Raw genomic sequence first — 21,138 nt, 5'->3', positions numbered from 1 at the left:
CTTTCACTACCAAGGCACTAGGCTTCATAATTGGTCCTTGATAAGATAACTTGGCGAGTGTTCTCTTTGGCATAACATTTATAGAAGATCCGATATCAACCAAAACTCTTGCCAAAGCATCATCTTTGAATTTTACCGAGATATGGAGAGCACGATTGTGATTTTGTCCATCCTCAGGTAACTCCTCTCCACTGAAGCTCAAAGTATTGCAAGCTGTGATATTTGCAACTACTCCATCAAATTGGTCTACTGTTATGCTTTATATTACATGAGCTTGAGCAAGCACCTTCAACAAAGCCTCCCTATGGGCTTGGGAGTTCAATAGCAGAGACAAAATAGAGATCTTAGATGGTGTTTGATGCAACTGGTCCACAACCTTGTAGTCAATTCTCTTGATTAGCCTCAAGAATTCAACAACTTCTTCGGATTGGACCACTCCGGGTTCTTTAGTGAGAGTTACAACTGTAGATTCCTTGGTCGGCCCTTGAGGAGTCACATTGAATTCAGGCGTATAGATTCGACCACTACGGGTCATTCTGCTCATTCCTGCAATATTGGTGACGTCCTCACTCATAGCTTTTGTCACTTTGACATCTGCATTTCCTTCAACAACCTTATCCACAGCGGTAATCTCATATTTCCAAGGTACGGCCTTGGTGCTCTCATACGGAAAAGGCGTGGGCATACATATCTCAATAGGCGATGGCTGACTATTCGCTGGGACCACTCCACCACTGTAATATGGGATCTCAACTAGTTCGGGTAAATTGAAGCAAGGTTCAATTACCAACATATCTTCGTTCTTCGCAACACTGGAGATTTGAAGCACTCCCTTATCCATCAAGTCTTGAATGTTGTCTCGTACCACCTGACACCCCTTTGGGTATGTGGCACACTCTTCACAATTTTCATGATTAACATTAATCAGGCCAACTTCCACCAATCGGGCATGGAATGCTGCCAAAGGAGTCTTGACATCATCCACCTTATCAACCGTAACACCAACAAAGGCATCTTCAATGGCGTTTACTGCAGGATCTCCATGGGGAGGAAGAGGATTGTTCTTCACATTCGGTCCCATATCTTTAAAAGACAAGATCTTGTTTTCAATCAGTTCACACACCCTATGCTTCAGAGCGTAACAACCCTCTAGGTCATGCCCGGGGACACCTTCATTAAAAGGACAGTGTGAATTAGGGTTGTACCATGGAGGAAGAAGATCAGGTGGAGGTCCTATAGGTTTGGGAACCACCAAACCCTTTTTCAACAGGGAGGGATAAAGCTCAGTGTACGACATTGAGATTGGATTGAAGGTCACCCTATCCCCTTGCCTCATATTCTGGTTTTGAGCATTTTTCCTTGGCGCTTGAGCTCTCGGTTGTTGATAAATAGGAGCTGCTGGTGCTTGTTGATAAGTTGGAGGAGCCGCAGCATGTTGTTGAACTGGAGCTGGTTGATAAACTGAAGGCACTTGATAAGCCTGAGCAGGTTGTTGATTGAATGCGGGCGTCACAACAGCTACGTACGGTTGCGGAGCGTACTGGACGGGATACATGGGCTGCTGATAGGGAAAGGGTTGTTGAACATACTGCTGAGGTGAATATTATTGTGGTGTCCTTCTTGGAGGAGCTCTTCCTTGGCCAACAGTCACATCATTTGTTTCCCCTTCCTTCTTTCTGGGAAACCCTCCAGAGAACTTCTTTGGATTAGCATTTGAAGTTCCAGCTACAACCACCAGTTTGCCATTTCTTACACCATATTCAACGCGAGCTCCTATATCCACAAGCTCGGAGAATCCCAAGGAAGCACTTCCAACCATCTTCTTGTAGAATTGGGGTTGGGTAGTGTCGATAAATAGTTCAGCCAATTCCTCCTCAGCTAGAGGTGGTTCAACTTGAGAAGCCAATTCTCTCCATCTCTGAGCATATTCCTTGAAGGACACCTTGTCATGCTGGAACATGCTTTGCAACTGTCTTCTGTCAGCCGCCATGTCCATGTTGTATTTGTAGTGTTTTATGAACGCGTCTGACAGGTCTTGGAAACACCTGATCCTATTCTGATCCAGACTTAAATACCACTTGGAAGGAGCCCCACTCAAGCTATCTTGAAAGCAGTGGATCATCAGCTTGTCGTCTTCCACGTGTGCAACCATTTTTCGGTAATACATGATGAGATGGCTCTTTGGACAAGTATACCCCTTGTATTTGTCGAAGTCTGGAGTTTTGAATTTGGCCGGAATCACCAACCCAGATACAAGGCACATTTCTTTGGCGGCAGATCCAAATACGTGGTCCCCTTCTAAATCTCGGAACTTCTTCTCAAGGAGCTGTATGTTCTCCTTTACTTCTCTGAAACCCTCAAACCTTACTTCGTCACCAGCAACGGTTGAGTCGACAGTCTGATACATGTGATGTTGATCTTCATAGTGGGGAATATGCCTAGCATAGGCAGCTGGTGGAACAACAGTGTGGATGATTGGGCGTGCGTCGGTGTAAACCAGAAATGGCACGGCTTGTTGGACAGATTGCCCCATGTCGTGCATTGCTTCCGCTCGAGGGACAAAGTCATAAGGTAACCCATATGGAGGAAGGGTTGAGGGTAACGTCCTCTGAGGTTGGACTTCCACTTCTGGGCCCGTGGTCTCTGAAATCACGGTCTCTTGCAGAACCTCAAACCGGAAGGTTAAAGCTTGCAGCATTTCTCACATCTGGGACATGCCACCCTTGATTTCGTCTAGTTCAGCTCTAACTTGGGCGCTCTCTTGCTCTTGTTCAGCCATTCTTTGTCTTGCTCGGGTGTGAGTATTGTACTTGTGTTGAAAATTCAGCGTGAAACTGGAGGAAGAAAGGGCGGAGTGAGACTCTATTTTGAAAATGCATGAATGCATGTATGGATGCATCTTGTTTGCAAAACTCTTGGTTAGTTTCAGTCATTTATTTCAGAAATACCACAATATTTGTTCGCAAATATTTAAAGTAATAAAGAAATAAAACACAATAAAATGAATCTCAGTCCAAGGATATGGTTGTTCTTCCTCCCAGACCCTCTTTGTTGAATACGGAGGTGAAGTTGGCTCCCCTACCGCCAAAGTATCTGAAGCATCTACAAGATAATCCACCTCGAGAACAAGAGTCAAAGTTGCTATAGTCATAGTAGAATAAAGGGTTGGGGCAGGAGTTAGGGCAGAAGAAGAAGTCCCAGTATTCACCACAACCTCGATGCCCTGAGCATCGACAAGATTGTAAAACATGTTTAGCTTTCATATTTTATCCATGATATCTGCAAAACGCAATCACACATGTAAAAAAACCCTGAAGACTTTGTCCTCATTAAAGGGTTTTCTCCTCTCCTTGAGATTAATTGCACTCAAGATAGTACAAGTATCAATCCTCCTCTTCCTCGATTCGGTGGGGGGAACCTCACCAGGGCCCCTGTTAAATTAGATCTTAGACCAGTAATTTGGATACGAAACCCGGCGGTGAGGGCCTTCACCAAATAGAAAGCGGAATGAGCTATGGGGGTGAGGGCCTTCACCAAATAGAAAGCGGAATGAGCTATGGGGGTGAGGGCTACACCAAAAGAAATTGTCTCAAGAAATCGTCCTCGTCCATCTGTGCGTGTGGGGCTGACCGGCTGAAGCTGAAGAATCCCCTGGTCGCGAAAGATATATGGGGATGTGTGCCTCAGACGGAAATGATCGAAAAACAAGTTAAGAGAGGGCTTCTAAGATTTGTATTTGTCACACACTTAAAAAAAACCTTATACATGCCCAAGACCCCAGATGAATCTGGGAAGGAACAACTTTTTAAATGTTTTAGGACGGCTACCTCAAACTTAGAAAACAGGAAGCTGAAATCATATCCTTATAAATATGCTCTCATAGAACGAAACCATGTAGTCGTCAAAAGAGTTCGATATCCTTTTCTCCTTTTCCACCTGAAAGACCAATCACTCCGAAGAATCGCCAACCACAGTGCCAGTATCACGCAGGACGACCTTTGTGCTCAAAGGCGAAGAAGTTCCTACCACTTTTGCATATACCCACTCATACAACGATGCACTCGACCGACATCAAACATTTAAATGTCACACACCTCAACATCGTTAGACTTACAACCTACATTCTACAAGAGGACCCGAATAAATTCTTCAACACAATCCCTCCTTTACAAATTGACATGTATCTCCTCTTCCGATAAAATAGGAGGGGCATAGAGATCTTGGGATGATTTATTCTCCTGCCTAAATTTTAAATTTATTTTTTTATTTTTATATTTTGTGAAATATATAACCAAGATACAAACATTTTTTTATATTGAAAATAATAATAATAATAATAATAATAATAATAATAATAATAATAATAATAATAATAATAATAATAATAATAATTTTAAGATTTGTTTTTTTATTGAGCGAGTCACACGGAGCTAAAAGCTAACGATAATAACGAATTGGAGGGAAATAAAAAGCAATAATAAAGCGACTCACAGTAGTAACTACCTCTCTCTCTCTTTCATTGGGCGATTCACACGGTTCTAAATGTAACGATAATAACGATTTGGAGGGAAATAAAAGCGACTCACAGTAACTACCTCACTTTTCCAATTCTCTCTCACTTGTTCTCTCTGTCTTTCTCAGAAACTCTCTCTCTCTCTCTCTCTCTCTCTCACTCTCTCTCTCTCTGAAATGGGAATCAACAAACTAGAGGATCTAAAATGGCACGAACATGACATCGCCATGTGAGTATTTACACTTTCCAAATTTCAGCTTTGATTCTCCGTTCTTCCAAAATTCTGTGATTCATTTTCTTGTGATGCAGACCGAAGCTATCAACAAATCAAGCGGAATTCCTATTTCGGTTCTACAGAGATCTTGAACGGGTCCGAATTGACACCCTGTCTTGTTTCGGCAATGTCATCTCATGCATTCAGCGATTTTCAAATGAGAGAGTCGCTGTCAAGATTCTCCCCATTCCTCAAGACCAGATCATCAACGGAATCCCTTCCTCCATTTTGAATCACGCCTCTATCCTTAAAGATTTGGACCATCCCAATATCGTCAGGTCAATTCTTTGTTTTCTTCAACTCATGTTTTGATTCAATTCCAGTAATTAGTTACCATTTTGGTCGTGTTGCTATAGTGATTGCGGTCATTGCATGTGATTAACCATAATTTGTTCTTTAACATAAAATTGGTGAATAACAGTATCGGCATCTTCTGATACCGTTTTCTTCACGCAGACTGTATTTAAATAGTTATTATATATGTTTGGTGTGATATCTACAGGCTACTTCAAGTTGTGGCTACTGAGGAAGATGTGTATCTTGTTTTTGAGAATGTTAACCTAAATCTTGAAAGATACATCACCAATCCCATGCTTAGCATTGACACACTTGAAAGAGTAAGTCATGTTTAGTAAACTATTGTTTGTTTCTACTGCACTGCTTTGATTCATACCTCAAATTTGTGTTTGCAGTCTGTTCTACGTCAAGCTCTTTCTGGACTGGCATACCTCCATTCTCACAACATTGTACACGCAGATATCGATCCTTTTAGCATTCTCTTTAAATACACCCTAGAGGAACCTCCTGTAGTGAAGTTATGTGGTATTCGTGCACCCAAAACTTCTACTAGTGTATGATACTTTCTCTTTTTTACATACCCAGGATACTTCAAACTACCCATTCAAAGTAATGTTTTTGTAATTTCGATTTGCAGCAGGGTCATCCTTCCTATAAAGCACCTGAACTTTTGATGGGCTCCACCAATTACTCGACCGCAATTGATATCTGGTCTATGGGCTGCATGTTTGCTCACATCATTAAGCGCCGACCTCTGTTCAATGCTATAGAGGAGCATAGGGTATTGGCTGAGATATTTTGGTAATTTCCTCAAAACACAATAACTATTTCTATGATATCTCTGCATGTATTATTAAACAAACAAAATTCATTAATTGGATATTTTCTATGTAAAGTTTGTTAGGTACGCCAACAGAAGAAACTTGGCCCGGCGTGTCTTCTATATGCAAATTTATTCAAGCATTTAACCCTCCAATACAGCCAAAGGTATTCATTAATGTTGTGATTTTTGTTCCATTTCACTTCATAAATTCTGGCCATCCAATAATCAATGTATGGAAACTAATTGATTTTGTAGGACCTAGCTGAAGAGTTCCCTACCCTTGAACCTGTTGGTCTTGATCTTCTTTCGGTAACTTAACTGCCTCCTACACATTACTGTTTACGTTTCTTTGAGAATCGGTGCCTAAATTACTTAACTCTTTTATTGATCAACTGATAGTTTATGTGTTTGTGTTGAACAGAAAATGCTTTGCCTGTGCCCAAATAGCAGGATTTCAGCTTATGAAGCTCTTGACCATCCGTATCTTCGACATTGACCACCCATGATGAAGCTCTTGCTTTGACTACTAGCTCTTCCTTTGTGTACTTTTAACAGAACAATCTTATAGAATAGGTATCCTACTGGTATACGACGCACTTACGGTATAGGAAATGTAAAAACCATTGATTTTTAGTAATTCCTTGATCTTTCCTGGACATACATAAGCATAGTTAGTTCATTTTGTGTTTTCATATGAAAAGTATTCCATTGATATGTTTGGTTATTGTATGAATTTTCTGTTAAATAATGTTGGAATTAATGATGCGTTAAAGTGGTTTTTATGAAGTTTCTGAAATATAGTTAGTAGGCATAAGTGTAAATTGAGTAGGAGGAGTCTCAAGTTCAAAAACCAAGTTCTTTACATGAAGCAATGCATGTTCCCTCCAATTATTCATCGTTTAGCTTTCATAAAAGAAACACCTTTATGCCTTATTTGGTCTGCTTGTTTTAATTATTGAGGGTGGCATGTCTCATTGTTTTCGTTCTGCATCATCTTCAAGAAAATGAGTGTATGAACACAAAAGAGATACTTAATATTTTTATGAGAGTATTTTGAATCGGCATGAGCAAAAGCCTTCGTAAAAGCTTTAACAAGAAGAACAATTCACCAAGATAATGGAAGAAAAAAACAAAAAAGAATTGGCAGAGAAGATCGATCTAAGGGGTGAACCTATTTCTGGATTCCTTCTAGTGCTTAAGGTGCATAGCATAAGAAGACTTTTAATGCTTTCTTAATTGTGCAAGAATTAATATAATATATCAGTAAGCCATAGAACTGATTGATCCGTAAGAAATTGTCAAACTAGCATCCATAATAGGCCTATTAATGGATAGCCTTTTTAATTGCTTATCCTTTAGGGAAGCTTTTCTGTTAAGTTTGCGAGTTAGTTTTTTAGAGGGTTGCTTCTACATTTGAATGTGTTTGATATTTTTAAAAAGTTTAAAAAACAATATACTACATTAGCATATAAAGTTTGAATACTACGTTCTCTACTCGAGAAGGGAACTATAGCGGAAACAATCACTCAGACTCCTCCCTTAGGGGAAGATTAAGTGTCTACTCCTTTCACATAATCAAGCTCACAAATTCGAAATAATCCAAGTGAAGCTTCAAGTACAACACCTCTTCCTAAACCTATAGTAGAATCTCCACCAGGAGGTTGTGATGTAAAAACGGAATATAGCAGGCCTGAGGTAGGAAATACCGCAAAAAGTGCCTTGTTGAGCAAGGATTTCCTAAGATGAAGATATAATGCGGTTAAACACAACCTGGTTGGTGCATCCGATGGGTCAACAAAAAATATGTTTCATGAGTACTTCGTGCATGATTATCACTGAATGGATGCTTGAGATTATATTGAGAAACACTCCGGCACACATCCACTGACCGAACAAGGCTGCATTGAGCAGTGTCTTAAAGAACAAACAACTGAAAATTGGGAGAAAGAAGTAGACCCGCTCGGCTAACTCCTGGTAAAGTATCCTTAAAATTATTCTCACGGGTTAGGTCCCCAAGACTACAGGGAATATAGCCAGAGAACTTAACTCTTCTTCGTTCGAGGCTCGACCGCCACAACAATTTGACAGTGATGAAAAAATCAAGTTTAGATTGGTGAGGAATGGGAATATTACATCTTTATAGGACAACCTTGAAGTCCTCATGATGAGGAAGCCTCAATCTGTTGTGCTACTGTGCATACAAAGAAGGTCATAAAGTAGTGGCACTTTTAGTTGTACATGAATTCAAATAAACTGAATAGTTACTAGTGAGTGTGTGAACAATAGGTGAAGTTTTCTTAATAGAGGGATGTGAGGTAGCTTGTAGGGAATCAAAAGAGTAGAGCCCATCCTTTCCCAGTGCTCCTTGTAGTAGAACTTCAGAAGTAGCTTGAGATTTAACAAGGCACTAGTAACATGTTATTCAATGTGAGTGTAACGTGTGGTTTGTGTGAAGATTGAAATGAAGTAGATCCAATAGATGTAATGGACAAACCTTGACCATTACCAAGCATAACTTGGTCAGAACTTGAAGTGGATATGTTGTCTAGAAAGTTTTCAGTAGAGTGAGTCACATGATGTGTTGCTCCTGAGACAGGGTACCACTAAGATGCAGCAGTGTGACCATTGTTTGTGTCATTACCAGTTAGATAAGCTTGAGGTTGTTTGGCTAAAAAAGATGCATAAGGTGATGTTGTAGGTCTTAGAGCAAAGCCCGGTGGAGGTGCACGCCATTGTGAGACAGAAGGAGGAGCTGTCTATTGATTGGTAAAGTGTTAGTGAGGACCAGCATTATGCCAATGACTCATAAGGTTTGATTGAGGTAGAGTATGGATGGCTGGAATACGCCATTGGTTGGATTGTGTTGGTTGAATAGCAAGCATGTAGTAGCATACTTTAGCATCATGTCCAATGTTGGAGCAAATTTGACATTGCACATGAGACTTGCCACCATTACGACCACCACCTCTAGAATTGAAAGATCTACCACCACGACCACCGCGAGTTCCATCAAACTGTGGTAGTGATTCTTGACTCAATAGCTGTGAAGGTGTGTCAGGAATTATGGAAACAGTGGAGTGTGAGGTAGGTGTAACATTACCTTGTGTAAGGTCAACAGAGAGAGAATCTTGAGGTGATAAGTGAGGTGCTCTGTCCAAACATGCCTCATGTGACAATAACATTGTTTCAGCAACAATGAATCCACAAGGTTCATCACCATACCGAATAATTGACGCAAGTGCCTGATACTCTATAGGTAGGCCATCAAGAATCGCCTCAAGTTGATCACAATGCGACATCAGATCTCCAATCTATTCGAGAATATCAATAATATGTTGAATTCAACCTAGATAATGTGTAATAGTGTAATTGCCTTTCTCAATACAACGAAGTTCATAGCAAAGTTGTCTCGATTTCGCATAGATCTGAGTGCCATCTAATTGATCGATTACGGTCCAAACTTCATGTGAATGAACGCACTTCACCACGCGAGGAAGAACTGAATCCGAGAGTGTAGTGAGAAGCCACCTAAATAGGAGTGAATCTAATAGCAGATACGCTGGGTTTTTCGGTGTCAGATGCATGATCTTCAGTTGTAAGGTATCAGGGACTGATTGCAGGATTCATGAGATGACGATGCAACTTGTGAATTCTAATGATGCCTTAAAATTGCTGCTTCCAGGAAAGAAAGTTCGTATTGCTGAGTTTGATACTGATTTGTTGAGCAAAGGTTTTGAATGCATTCAAGGATAAAGCTTCAATGTTCTTCGAAGAATTCCATCTTGCGGTGGAAATGACTGAGCAGTCTCAGTGGAAATCATGGTTATGATAGATCACAAGCTCATGATACCATATAAGAGAATGATAAATAGAGGATATTTGAGAGAATAAGATGAATCTATGGCATTTTCTTGAAGAAAATTCATAATGAGTTAGTTACATGTGGGACTTGAAATGACAGCTCAACATAAAAAACTAATAAACCAATCTCTAATTGACATGTTAGGATTGGTTAAGCCTAACTTCTATTATTGCTTAATAACTCTAATAATAAGTTTGAGAAGCAAATGAAAAGCACTAACAACGCTTAACAACTTGTTTGCTACCATCGAAGAAAAGACGTGAAATGTGTCATTCACGGGTGGATTAGTCTCGTCTCTATCAACCTCTCCCCGAAGGTAAAGGACCTTTGAGTAAGAGTAAGAGGTTCATGTATGGACTTTGGTGGGGTGGGGTGGGGTGGGGGTGGGGGCAAAGGGAGTTTCTCTTGTATTATATGTATGTATATACATGTAGTGTTATATTTTCTTGAATTACCATTTTAGTAAACTCAATGTCGTAGCTGGTGTATTGAGTAGGAAGTCGTTATATATGTCGATGTTTAGAGTTCGAGAATTATAATTGATCGATAAATTCAGAGATATGAGTTTGGTGTGTGAAAGAGACCCCTAATAGTGTGAAGTTGGGTATGTTGAAGTTGATCAGTGGTATCCTTGAAGAGATCATAGAAGGTTAAAAGATCAATGTGGGATTGGTTGACCGGCTAGTGTTAATCAATCAAGGTAAGATAGGTGATTTCAGAGTTGACGAGAATGGTGTGATGAGGTTTAGAGACATGGTTTGTGCATCAGATGTGCCAGAATTTAAGAAGAGTATTATTGAGGGAGGTCATGGGAGTAGTTTGAGTATTCATCATAGTGCCACTAAAATGTATCAAGACTTGAAGAACATGTTTTGATGGCCATGAATGAAGAAGAAAGTAGTTGAGTTCGTCTATACTTGTTTGACTTTTCAGAAGTCGAAGATTGAACATCATAAGTCGTTGAGTTTGATGCAACTGTTGAGTATTCCTGAGTGAAAGTGGGATAACATTTCCATGAATTTTGTGACAAATTTGCTGAAGACGACAAAGGGATGTTATTCCATTTGGATTATTGTTGAAAGGGTGACTAAATCGGCTCATTTTATTTCGATTAAGATAAGTTATCCTTTGCAAAAGTTAGTCGAGTTGTATATTAAGAAGATTGTTAGTCTGAGTGGTATTTCATCGAGCATTGTCTCAGATAGATATCTGAGATTTACGTCAAGGTTTTGGAAGAGTTTACAAGAGGCATTGGGTACTAAACTGAAGTTGAGTTCTGCTTATCATCTGCAAACGTACAATCAGACGTAGAGAACCATTCAATCCTTAGAGGATCTGTTGAGGGCTTGTGTGCTAGAACAAGGATGTGCTTGGGATAGCTACTTGTCGTTGATTAAGTTCACTTACGTTAACAGTTTCCATTCAAGTATTTGAATGACCTTGTTTTAGGCATTGTACGGTATGAGGTTTATGACACCTCTGTGTTGGTATAAATTATGTGAGAGTGCGGTGATTTGACCCGAGATTGTGCATCAAATTTCTGAGGAGATCAAGATGATCCAGGAGAAGATGAAAGCTTCACATAGTCTCTAGAAGAGTTACCATGATAAGAGGAGAAAATCACTTGAGTTCCAAGACGGGGATCATGTGTTTTTTAGAGTCACTCCTATAATGATGTTGGTCGAGCTTTAAAGTCTCGAAAGCTCACGCGACGTTTTGTTGGTCCATATAAGATCTTACAGAGGATAAGAGAGGTTGCCTATTGGATCGCCTTGCCACAACCGTTTGCTAATCTTCATGATGTGTTTCATGTGTCTCAGTTGAGGAGATATATTTCGGATCCGTCTCATGTGATCCAAGTAGAAGATGTGCAGGTGAGAGAGAACCCGACTGTTGAGGCATCACTCATGCAGATAAAGGATCGGGAAGTGAAACAGGTGCATGGTAAGGAGATTACCTGGGTGAAGGTAGTATGGGGATGACCAGTTGGTGGAAGCATAAATTAGGAGCTGGAGAGCCAGATGATGCGTGTTTTCCGCAAGTATACGGAGTACGTCAGAGTGATTTAAAAGATTATTGATCCCACAGAGACCAAATGTCAATCTATCGTTAACTGTTGTTACAGTGTTTATCTAAGGCGATATCAAGAACGTTTGGAAAGAAAACAGAATGAAAATAATAATGTTTAAATGAATTCAAAGATGTAATACTGGAACGTGGATCACATCAATCAACAATACTCCTATCATCTCTAATTAGAACTACCTATGGGGCAATATTTTCTTCCTTGAAAAAGAGTTAATTAAAAAGGAACCTTCAGTTTCAATTTTTCGGAACCAGACTTTATCTTTAATCTATACCATCCCGCTCACGATGCACTGGTCGCATCTTGCGTTAAAGTAGAAAATCTTTTTTATATAATCACCTCTTTAACTCAGTTGAAATATAATTTTGATTGAAAACTTTAACTTAAAAGGGTTTCTGGCATATGCTTGGACAACTGGATTCTAAACCTATAAACGCGTCCGAAAATAGTTTCAAAATCTCCTTCTAGTAATATTAAACTTTCCTAATTAATTAACAAAGTGCTTCTGCTATTTTTATTAATAAAAAACTAACCAATTTTTATCATAAGTGTCAAACGCCTTTCGATCTTACCCGACTTGGTCACGGTACTACTTTCGTAGTAACCGATCAAATGAATCACAGGAAAATTTTATTAAAGTCAAAACAACCTCAAAAGCACTCTTACAGAGACAACATATGGAGTATCGTCGAATCGACGGTCCTCACATTCCAGCACTAATGACTTGGCTGGACATGGTTACGGTAAACGATAAAACATGTAACTGAAAAGTAATGTATGACATATTAAAGTGATACGTGTGCGATTGGGTTTCAACAAGAACTTGTAATAAATGTAGAGCTTTGGAAATAGATTTTTGCACGAAAAGCAACAAGCGGGAAGTAAAATAAATCAAAGTAAAGCGATGCGAAAAATAAATAAAGTAAAGCGGTGCGAGGAAATAAAAGAAAGTAAAGCGATGCAGGAAAGTAAATCAAAGTAAAGCGATGCGGTAAAGTAAGTAAAGTGATATGGTAAAGTAAAGTAAGTAAAGTGATGCGGTAAAGTAAAGTAAGTAGAGCGATGCAGAATGTATTAAAAACCTGCTCCAAATACATGAATCTAGTCCAACTTAAATGTAAATGGCGGTAAGATTAAATGCTACGACTACGATGCTCCAAACTTAATAACCACAATGGTGCGATAACCCCTCGATGTGACGAATTATCGCTTTAACAATGTGAATATATGGCCTATGCTGTAACTAAGTTTGGATCCCACAAAATTATAAACTTTATGTCTTATTTATACTAGTACTAGACCTAGAGAATCACGTAACTCCTTCTGCGTTCGTGTGAGATAAAAGTGGTGGTCATGGAAGTGAATCTCCAACTGCCTTTGACCGAAGCACCAAAATCAAAGATGGTGACCACCATGTAGGGATGGCGTCTTCCATGTTCCCAAAATGGCTAGACTTAGTCTTTGTGACCGTTGGGACGTGGGACACGTCATCTTTCTCACAACTACCTATATGGCGAACACCATGTTGAACGTCATGTGTACATTTTACTCATTTTCCTCTATTTTTTCTCCTTTTTTCTTCGTTTCTTCGAGTAAGGCCTTTTCTAGGCTATGTACTTGAAAACAAGGAAAAGTATCAGCATAACAGTAGAAATGATAATAAAAGGACGGTAAAACATGTGCAATCCGAGTCAAATACGTAGTGAGTTTTTGTGTTATCAAAATCTCCCACACTTAAACCATTGATTATCCTTAAACAAACATTTATGAGCATATGAAGAAAAACAGTGGTGCTCATGCAACTATTCTAGGCTAAAGACTCTAATTCGCTCAAGGCCATATTGATAGGTACTAACTCGCAAACTAAGGGCATCGTAACAACACATTCCGTGTTTGCGGTCATAAATCTCATTCCTATACAAAACAATTTGCATCATATCATTATGCCTAGGCCTAACTTACTCATCCCATTTTTCGTCTTTTTTCATTCAGTCGCAATCACATTAAGCCTGTTATCTGTTCACACACGACAAACGAACCTGTTAGTGACCATGATTCATATTATGTCAAACATTTTGGTGAATATGAAATATTCTTAGAGGTTTAGCAACTGTCAGGCTGAATGACTGGGTGAGGGTCACCTAACTTAGAAGGCAGATTCCTTTTCCTATTTCTTGCTTTTCCAGATTTTTGCTTTTCTTTTTCTTTATTTTTAACGTGGAATCATTCACCTATTTGCATCGGTCCGCTTACTCGATGATAATTCAGATGGTGTATCCAAATCTATCTCTATAATTAGGATACTTACGTTGTTAAGACGATACTGATCTTTTGGGGGCTTTCCCAAGTCTCTATAACCTATCATTAACCTGTCTAATAGCCTAAAATTTTAAATTAAACACCTGTTTTCTTTTTCATTTTTTTTTGTATGGCTCATGAAATGGAAGAATTAATAAACATCAGAAAACCATGTATAAAGACTCGACATCACATGAATTGACACAATAGACAAACTAAAATAGTAAATGAAGTCCTAAGTAATAAAATTAAAACAGTAAATCTAGCTAAAAAACAAAAACAAATTAAAAAATGAGAACAATAAGGTTCCTCTCTCACACTTAAACCGAATATTATCCTCAATGTTTCGATAAAAGGTAAAAAGGAATGGTAGCACCTGGACAATATGCTACTGATGGCCTCCACTGCCCTCTTCTGCCTGGTCCTGATGTCGTGGATGACGGCTTCGGCTTCGGTGGGGTTAACTCAGGGAAATCTGGAGCTGTTGGACTCGTGATGATAGCGAGGCGTTGGACGCTTGTAGGCTCTGGAGGTTCCCTATTATAGACGCCTGGTTAGCATGCACAAGAGCAAATTCGTGTGCATGTGAAGCTTGTAGACGCATATGTTGGGCTGCCATGGTGGCCTGGGCCTCCATCACCGGTCTTAGGGAGAAATCTATTTGGCATTGCGATTCTCGCATGAACTCCATCATATCTTGTTGTTGTTCATACATGGTCTAAAATAAGCCATCACTCTCTTCCTCACGAGCTCTCTGTTCCTGCAACATCTCTTTGTCATAATAGAAACCAGAGGAGGTACGTGCAAAAGTGTTAGAAAAAATGAGTGTAGTGTGTGGAGGTGGGGGAGGGGTATCATGAACGGGAGATACGTTTCTCCGCTCATACTCGTCATCGGTCCCATCATCCTCGTTTTAGGGGATGTCCTGGGATACCGGGCCAAAGATTGGTGGGTAATTCAGATTATAAGTCCAATTTTTGTGATGTCGCATATCTGTACGACGAGGACATGGTAGAGCGACACTTTTTATGGCTACATTATGAACCATGAGGTGGTAGCCTCCTTATCTCCTAACTTTGCACAACCACACGTTTCTTAAAACTTTCATGTCAATGATGCGGGGAGGTAGGGGTTGCAATGTAGCCAACTCAGTATCTAGCCCTAAAGCACGAGCGATGGAGTAATCAATCCTCCAAAAGAAATGGTCCCCTTCTTTTTCACAACAGTACACATGTGAGCTATCATGAATGGGACCGAATTCAACTTTCGTTGTGTCAGAGCTGCCTGTAAATAAAGAAATTCTTTTGCATTTAATTTATTAGAATTTTCCCAGCCTAATATAGTATCTGCCAATAGTTGGCGAAAGACACGTATGGTCGGGTTGTGGATATCAGAAGCCAAATTTACTTCAAAGGAATCAGTGGTGAGACATGTCAAATCCTTCCACAACTGGTATGCTTCAACTGCCTAGTTAGTATCTAATGGTGTCTCACATAACACCTTCCCCGTGGGGGAATCCCAACAAACCTGTAAGTTGGTTAGTAGTATATGCATATTCCACATTGAACATGTCGAACTTAATCGTGCCTATAGTGCCTGCAATGTTTGGTCTAACAGTATACATGAGGGAACTCAAAAATTCCCTAGTCAGGTTCTCATATGTATTGTCTCTATGGTTAAACAGGTGTTGGAGACCTAAGTTCTCTAATAAGTAGTAAACATAATGGTAAATGCCTAAACTATATAAGCAGTTGTCGTCGATATACCTCGTGGAGAAGACTTCTCGGGTCAATAATTCTTGATATGTCTGCCTCTGCCTGTTGCCATCCCTTCCCTCGCGGAAAATAATTCCTCCATCTCTCATGGTTGCCATTCTTGTGAAGAAATTTGGGTATTTTGGTGAAAAATGGAAGAATAGGGGTTTTGAGGGTTTTCAGTGGAAATTGGGTATTTAAGAATGAATAGTGGATGGGTTAGTGGGGAAGGTAATGGGTATTAGAGTTTTGGTCAGTGAATATGGGTAAGTGTGATTTTATGTGGGTTAAAGATGAGAGAAAATGAGTTGTAAGAGGTTGAAGATGAGTTGAATATGGGAAAAATGGGATCTTTTTGGTTTTGTCCCGTGTTTTCACCTTCAGAGCCTATGGCGGACGCCATATGCGGCTGGCAAGCGCCATCTTCATAATTTGGCCTTTTAGGCCTTTGGCTGTGGATTTGGGCTTCTGAGCGGTGTTTAGACGCATTCTCGGGGGTGTACGGCTCTACTTTAAAGGATTTTGCTTTGCTTGTTTAACATAATTGAACCTTACATAATGGTTAATAATATAGCAAAGATAAAAAAATTAATTTTAACCGATAAATGCATAATAAGAGAAATAGAAATGGTACTAAAAAAATTAATAAAAAAAAATTGAGTCTAATAAATGGAGAATGCGAAAAATAAGTTAGCGAAAAATAAATAAATAAATCCCATGATAGTGAATTAAATAAATTAATAACAATAATGTAATAGATCTTTCCCCACACAAAAAGCGAGCAATGTCCTCAATGCTCCTTATAGTGACGGGAACGTCAACTAAAAAGATTTTCGTTGGGCATTCTGATTTTGATGCATACAAGACTCTCGGGCTTATGCTAGTTGGCGTCTAAGATAGTAGGTCTCCTGGTACATGTCAGTCGTCTCTTTGGTGTGTGTGGTGTTAGCCACTTCTATATGCAAGGCAAGATCGATAAGTTCTTCATGAAGAGAAAACATTTCCTGACATGTGGTGAGGAGTTCTTGGTCAAAGTTCCGATGTTGAATACTAGCATTTGAAGAAACCACGGTGATCCTAGTCGAAGGGGTATTGTATGGTATTTAGGAGTAGGTGAGGGAACAGGTTTGGTCGAGGTCTCTCCTTAGTCTTCTAGAGCGTAGGTCCAGTTTTCCTTTTTATAAATGTTTTTTTTTCCGTGGCGGGGCAAGGAAAAATGGTGGACTATAATGTTATCAATCAAGAGTTTGTACTGCTCGGTGCTAAAGTAGACTCTCCTTACCAAGCCACGATGTAAATAGTGAACCATGTCTATGAGGGTGTGGCCACAGTATGTAACTAAATGGGAAAGTTGTTTTATGAGGCCTAATGCATATTCAATATAGGTCATTGTTCCTCCCACGTGTATCAATCCTTCGGTTGATCTAGCTATAAGTTCTAGGTTTTTGATTAGGAAAGTTCATGATTCTACAAGACGAGATTGGGTGATGTAGAAGAGAAAGAATATCTCATATGCGTTGACATGCTCATCGGTCTCATTTCTTCCAAAGAATGTTTGGGCAAGTATCATCTGGAAGTACATAAAGGTTGGGTTGTGGATATAGTTAGAAAGTTGGATGGATGGATCAGGGTTGCCTCCACCAGTAATGTCACTCCAGAAAGTGTCTATATCTTCCTGTATAAAATCACCAGTAGGAAGTTCAGATACAACATCAAAGTGGCTTTGAAAACCTAGAAGGTTAGCAAACTCCTTATGGTTAAACTTATATTCATGTCCAAATAGTCTAAAAGTAATCAAGCCTCTTCTGAATCTACGACCATGGTTAGGCTGGTGGGTCAGGGAACTAAGGAATTCTAAGGTCAGGTTCCGATAGGTAACATTCATAGCTTCATCATATTCCTCCCACTACAGTTGGTAACACAGGCATCTAATGCTCGCCTTGAGCCCTAGGGCTTCTAAGCAGGCAGGGTCAGGGTATCTGGTGGGAATAATTGGTCTCTCAGATAGGACCACATAGTTGTTCGTTTGACTGTTATCCCTGAACCGTACGTGCATGTCGTCAAAACTCTGCATCCTGAAAAATAGTTAGTGTGAATGGCTATGTAGAGATCTGAAACCTGAAATGGAAAACATCACACAAGTCATCCATGTTAGAAAAATAATTAATTTAGTAATTCACCATTCATAAATTGGAAAGTATGCAAAAAAATATATAATAAAAATGGCTGTAAGTTGCATCCCACGTATCACTTGTTTAACGCCAGTAGCTCGACGATGGGAGAAATCACATAGTTGAAGTAGTGATTGGTGGTTCTATTAAGGTATGGCCTGCATAATAGGTAGGGATGTCGTCTCTGTTGTAGTGTTTAAGTCTTTGTCCATTCTTAATAAAGGGACTTCAGATTGATTTCAGATTTCGACAGCTCCGGGCTTCATGACTTTCATGACTTCGTACGAACCAGTCCATCTGGAATATAGTTTACCTAGGAAAAATCTTAGTCTGGAGTTGAACAGGAGTACAATGTCGCCTACATTGAAGTATTTTCTAGCAATTCTTTTGTCATACCATGCCTTAGTTCTTTCTTTGTAAATTATGGCATTCTCATAAGCATCGCAACAAAGTTCTTCTAGTCTGTGAATGTCTAGTATGCGCTTGTCACCGGCCGTTAGGTAATCCATGTTAAGGGATTTTATAGCCCATTAGGCTTTATGCTCTAGTTCTAAAGGTAGGTGACATGATTTTCCATAAACTAGTTCTAAAGGTATGCCCTAATTTTTGCATAAATTGCCCCAAGGTGGGGTACTCAATCTATCGGGATAAATATTTTTCTGTTTTTATGTCTCTAACTTTTGCCTGGATCGCCCTTTCGGGTTTTTAATCCACCGAGACGCTCATTTTTGCCTAAGCCGCCCTTTTGGGTTTTTAACTTAGCGAGTTGTTCTTTTCTTTTTAGGCGGAGTATTTCTTGACTGCATCTGTGTTCATAAGATGAGTGAACTCTTCACCATCCATAGTTGTAAGAATCAAAGCACCGCCTGAAAAGGCTCTCTTGACAACATATGTGCCTTCATAATTAGGAGTCTATTTCCCCCTAGAATCTGGTTTGAAAGATAGAATCTTCTTGAGCATAAGGTCACCTTCTCTGAATACGCGCGGTCTGACCTTCATGTCAAAAGCTTTCTTCATTCTCTGCTGATACAACTGACCATGACACATGGTAGTTAACCTATTCTCTTCGATCAAATTCAGCTGATCATTCCTGGTCTGACACCATTCAGCCTCAGTCAACTTGGCTTCCATGAGCACACGCAATGATGGAGTCTCAACCTCTACCGGGAGCACTGCTTCCTTGCCATATACAAGAGAGAAAGGGGTTGCCCCTGTTGAAGTGCGGATGGATGTACGATACCCGTGCAAAGAAAATGGGAGCATCTCATGCCAATCCTTATACGTCATAACCATCTTTTGAATAATCTTCTTGATGTTCTTGTTTGCAGCTTCAACAACCCCATTCATCCTGGGTCTATAGGGAGAAGAATTATGATGTGCAATCATGAAGTCTTTACAAAGAGCTTCCACCATATTATTATTCAAGTTTGATCCATTATAAGTAATGATCTTGCTCGGCACACCATAACGACATATAATATGATTCTTGATAAACCTTACAACAACTTGCTTGGTTACATTTGCATACGATGCCGCTTCAACCCATTTTGTGAAGTAATCAATTGCCACTAAAATGAAACGATGTCCGTTCAAAGCTTTGGGCTCAATCACACCAATCATATCAATTCCCCACATGGAGAAGGGCCATGGAGAGGAAATAGCATTCAACAGTGTCGGAGGAACATGAATCTTGTCCGCATATATTTGACACTTGTTGCATTTCTTCACAAACTTGCAATAGTCATATTCCATTGTCAACCAATAGTAACCTGCTCGCAACATCTTCTTTGCCATAGCATGTCCATTGGAGTGAGTACCAAAGGAACCTTCATGGCCTTCAGTCATCAACAGGTCTGCTTCGTGTCTATCCACGCATCTAAGCAAAACCATATCGAAGTTTCTCTGGTCTATCCACGCATCTGAGCAAAACCATATCAAAATTGCCAGCTAGTCTTCTCAAAGTCTTCTTATCTTTCAAAGATGCTCCTGACGGGTAAATCTGACTTTGGAGGAAACACTTGATATCATAATACCACGACTTTTCGTCTTTGATCTCTTCAACAGCAAACACATGGGTTGGCCTATCGAGACGCATCACGGTCAAAATGGGAACCTCATTCCAATACTTTACTACAATCATTGATGCCAACGTTGCAAAAGCATCTGCCATCCGATTTTCATCTCGAGGTATATGGTGAAACTCAACCTTTGTAAATAAAGTTGAAATTCTCCTCGCATAAACTCGATATGGTATCAAACCGGGTTGATTCATGTCCCATTCACCTTTGATTTGATTCACAACCAAAGTTGAATCTCCAAAGACATCTAAATTCTTGATTATGAGATCAATGGCCTCTTCAAGCCCCATGATGCAAGCTTCATATTCTGCCATATTGTTTGTACACTTGAAAGTCAATCTAGCTATAAATGGAAAGTGTGTGCCTTGAGGAGTAACAATCACTTCCCTAATGCCATTACCATATTGATTAACAGCTCCATTAAATACCATGCCCCAACAGGAACCAGGTTCTGGCCCTTCTTCAAGCAATGGTTCATCACAATCTTTCATTTTCAGGTACAAGATCTCTGCATCAGGAAAATTATACTGCACTGACTGGTAATCTTCAATTGGTTGGTGAGCCAAATGGTTAGCCAAGACACTACCTTTGATTGCTTTCTGAGATCGGTATTCGATATCATACTCTGATAACAACATCTGCCAACGAGAAATCCTCCCAGTTAAAGCAGACTTCTCAAATATATACTTGATTGGATCCATTTTGGATATCAACCAAGTGGTATGATTCAACATGTACTGACGCAGACGCTTAGCAGCCCAAGCCAATGCGCAATAAGTTTTCTCTAGCATAGAATACTGAGTCTCACGGTCAGTGAACTCCTTACTGAGGTAGTAGATTGCAAATTCTTTCTTTCCAGTCTCATCTTGCTGACCAAGAACATAACCCATACTATCTTCAAGCACAGTTGAATACATGATCAACTGTCTTCCTTCAAAAAGCAGAGACAAAATCGGAGGTTCAAGCAGATATTCTTTGATAC

The 21,138-nt window shown here is 39.7% G+C and overlaps 2 protein-coding genes across 2 annotated transcripts; one reads left to right on the top strand and one right to left on the bottom strand.

Moving 5' to 3' along the window:
* Positions 1 to 259: 259 nt before the first annotated feature.
* Positions 260 to 1,555, bottom strand: LOC127131645 (uncharacterized). Its single transcript, XM_051060557.1, has one exon. It carries the CDS (start codon positions 1,553 to 1,555, stop codon positions 260 to 262), a length of 1,296 nt encoding a protein of 431 aa, XP_050916514.1.
* A 2,973-nt stretch (positions 1,556 to 4,528) lies between these two features.
* Positions 4,529 to 6,563, top strand: LOC127129381 (cyclin-dependent kinase A-1). Its single transcript, XM_051058583.1, has 8 exons — positions 4,529 to 4,742; positions 4,823 to 5,065; positions 5,290 to 5,404; positions 5,480 to 5,638; positions 5,722 to 5,885; positions 5,981 to 6,071; positions 6,163 to 6,216; positions 6,329 to 6,563. The coding sequence occupies exons 1-8, from the start codon at positions 4,690 to 4,692 to the stop codon at positions 6,401 to 6,403; spliced, it is 954 nt and encodes a 317-aa protein (XP_050914540.1). The 5' UTR covers positions 4,529 to 4,689; the 3' UTR covers positions 6,404 to 6,563.
* Positions 6,564 to 21,138: the final 14,575 nt, after the last annotated feature.

This window comes from Lathyrus oleraceus, chromosome 3, assembly GCF_024323335.1.
Source record: "Lathyrus oleraceus cultivar Zhongwan6 chromosome 3, CAAS_Psat_ZW6_1.0, whole genome shotgun sequence".
In the NCBI taxonomy this organism is placed as follows: Eukaryota; Viridiplantae; Streptophyta; class Magnoliopsida; order Fabales; family Fabaceae; genus Lathyrus; species Lathyrus oleraceus.
Note: the sequence above shows the minus strand (reverse complement) of the source record. Positions and strands in the feature narration are given on the sequence as shown.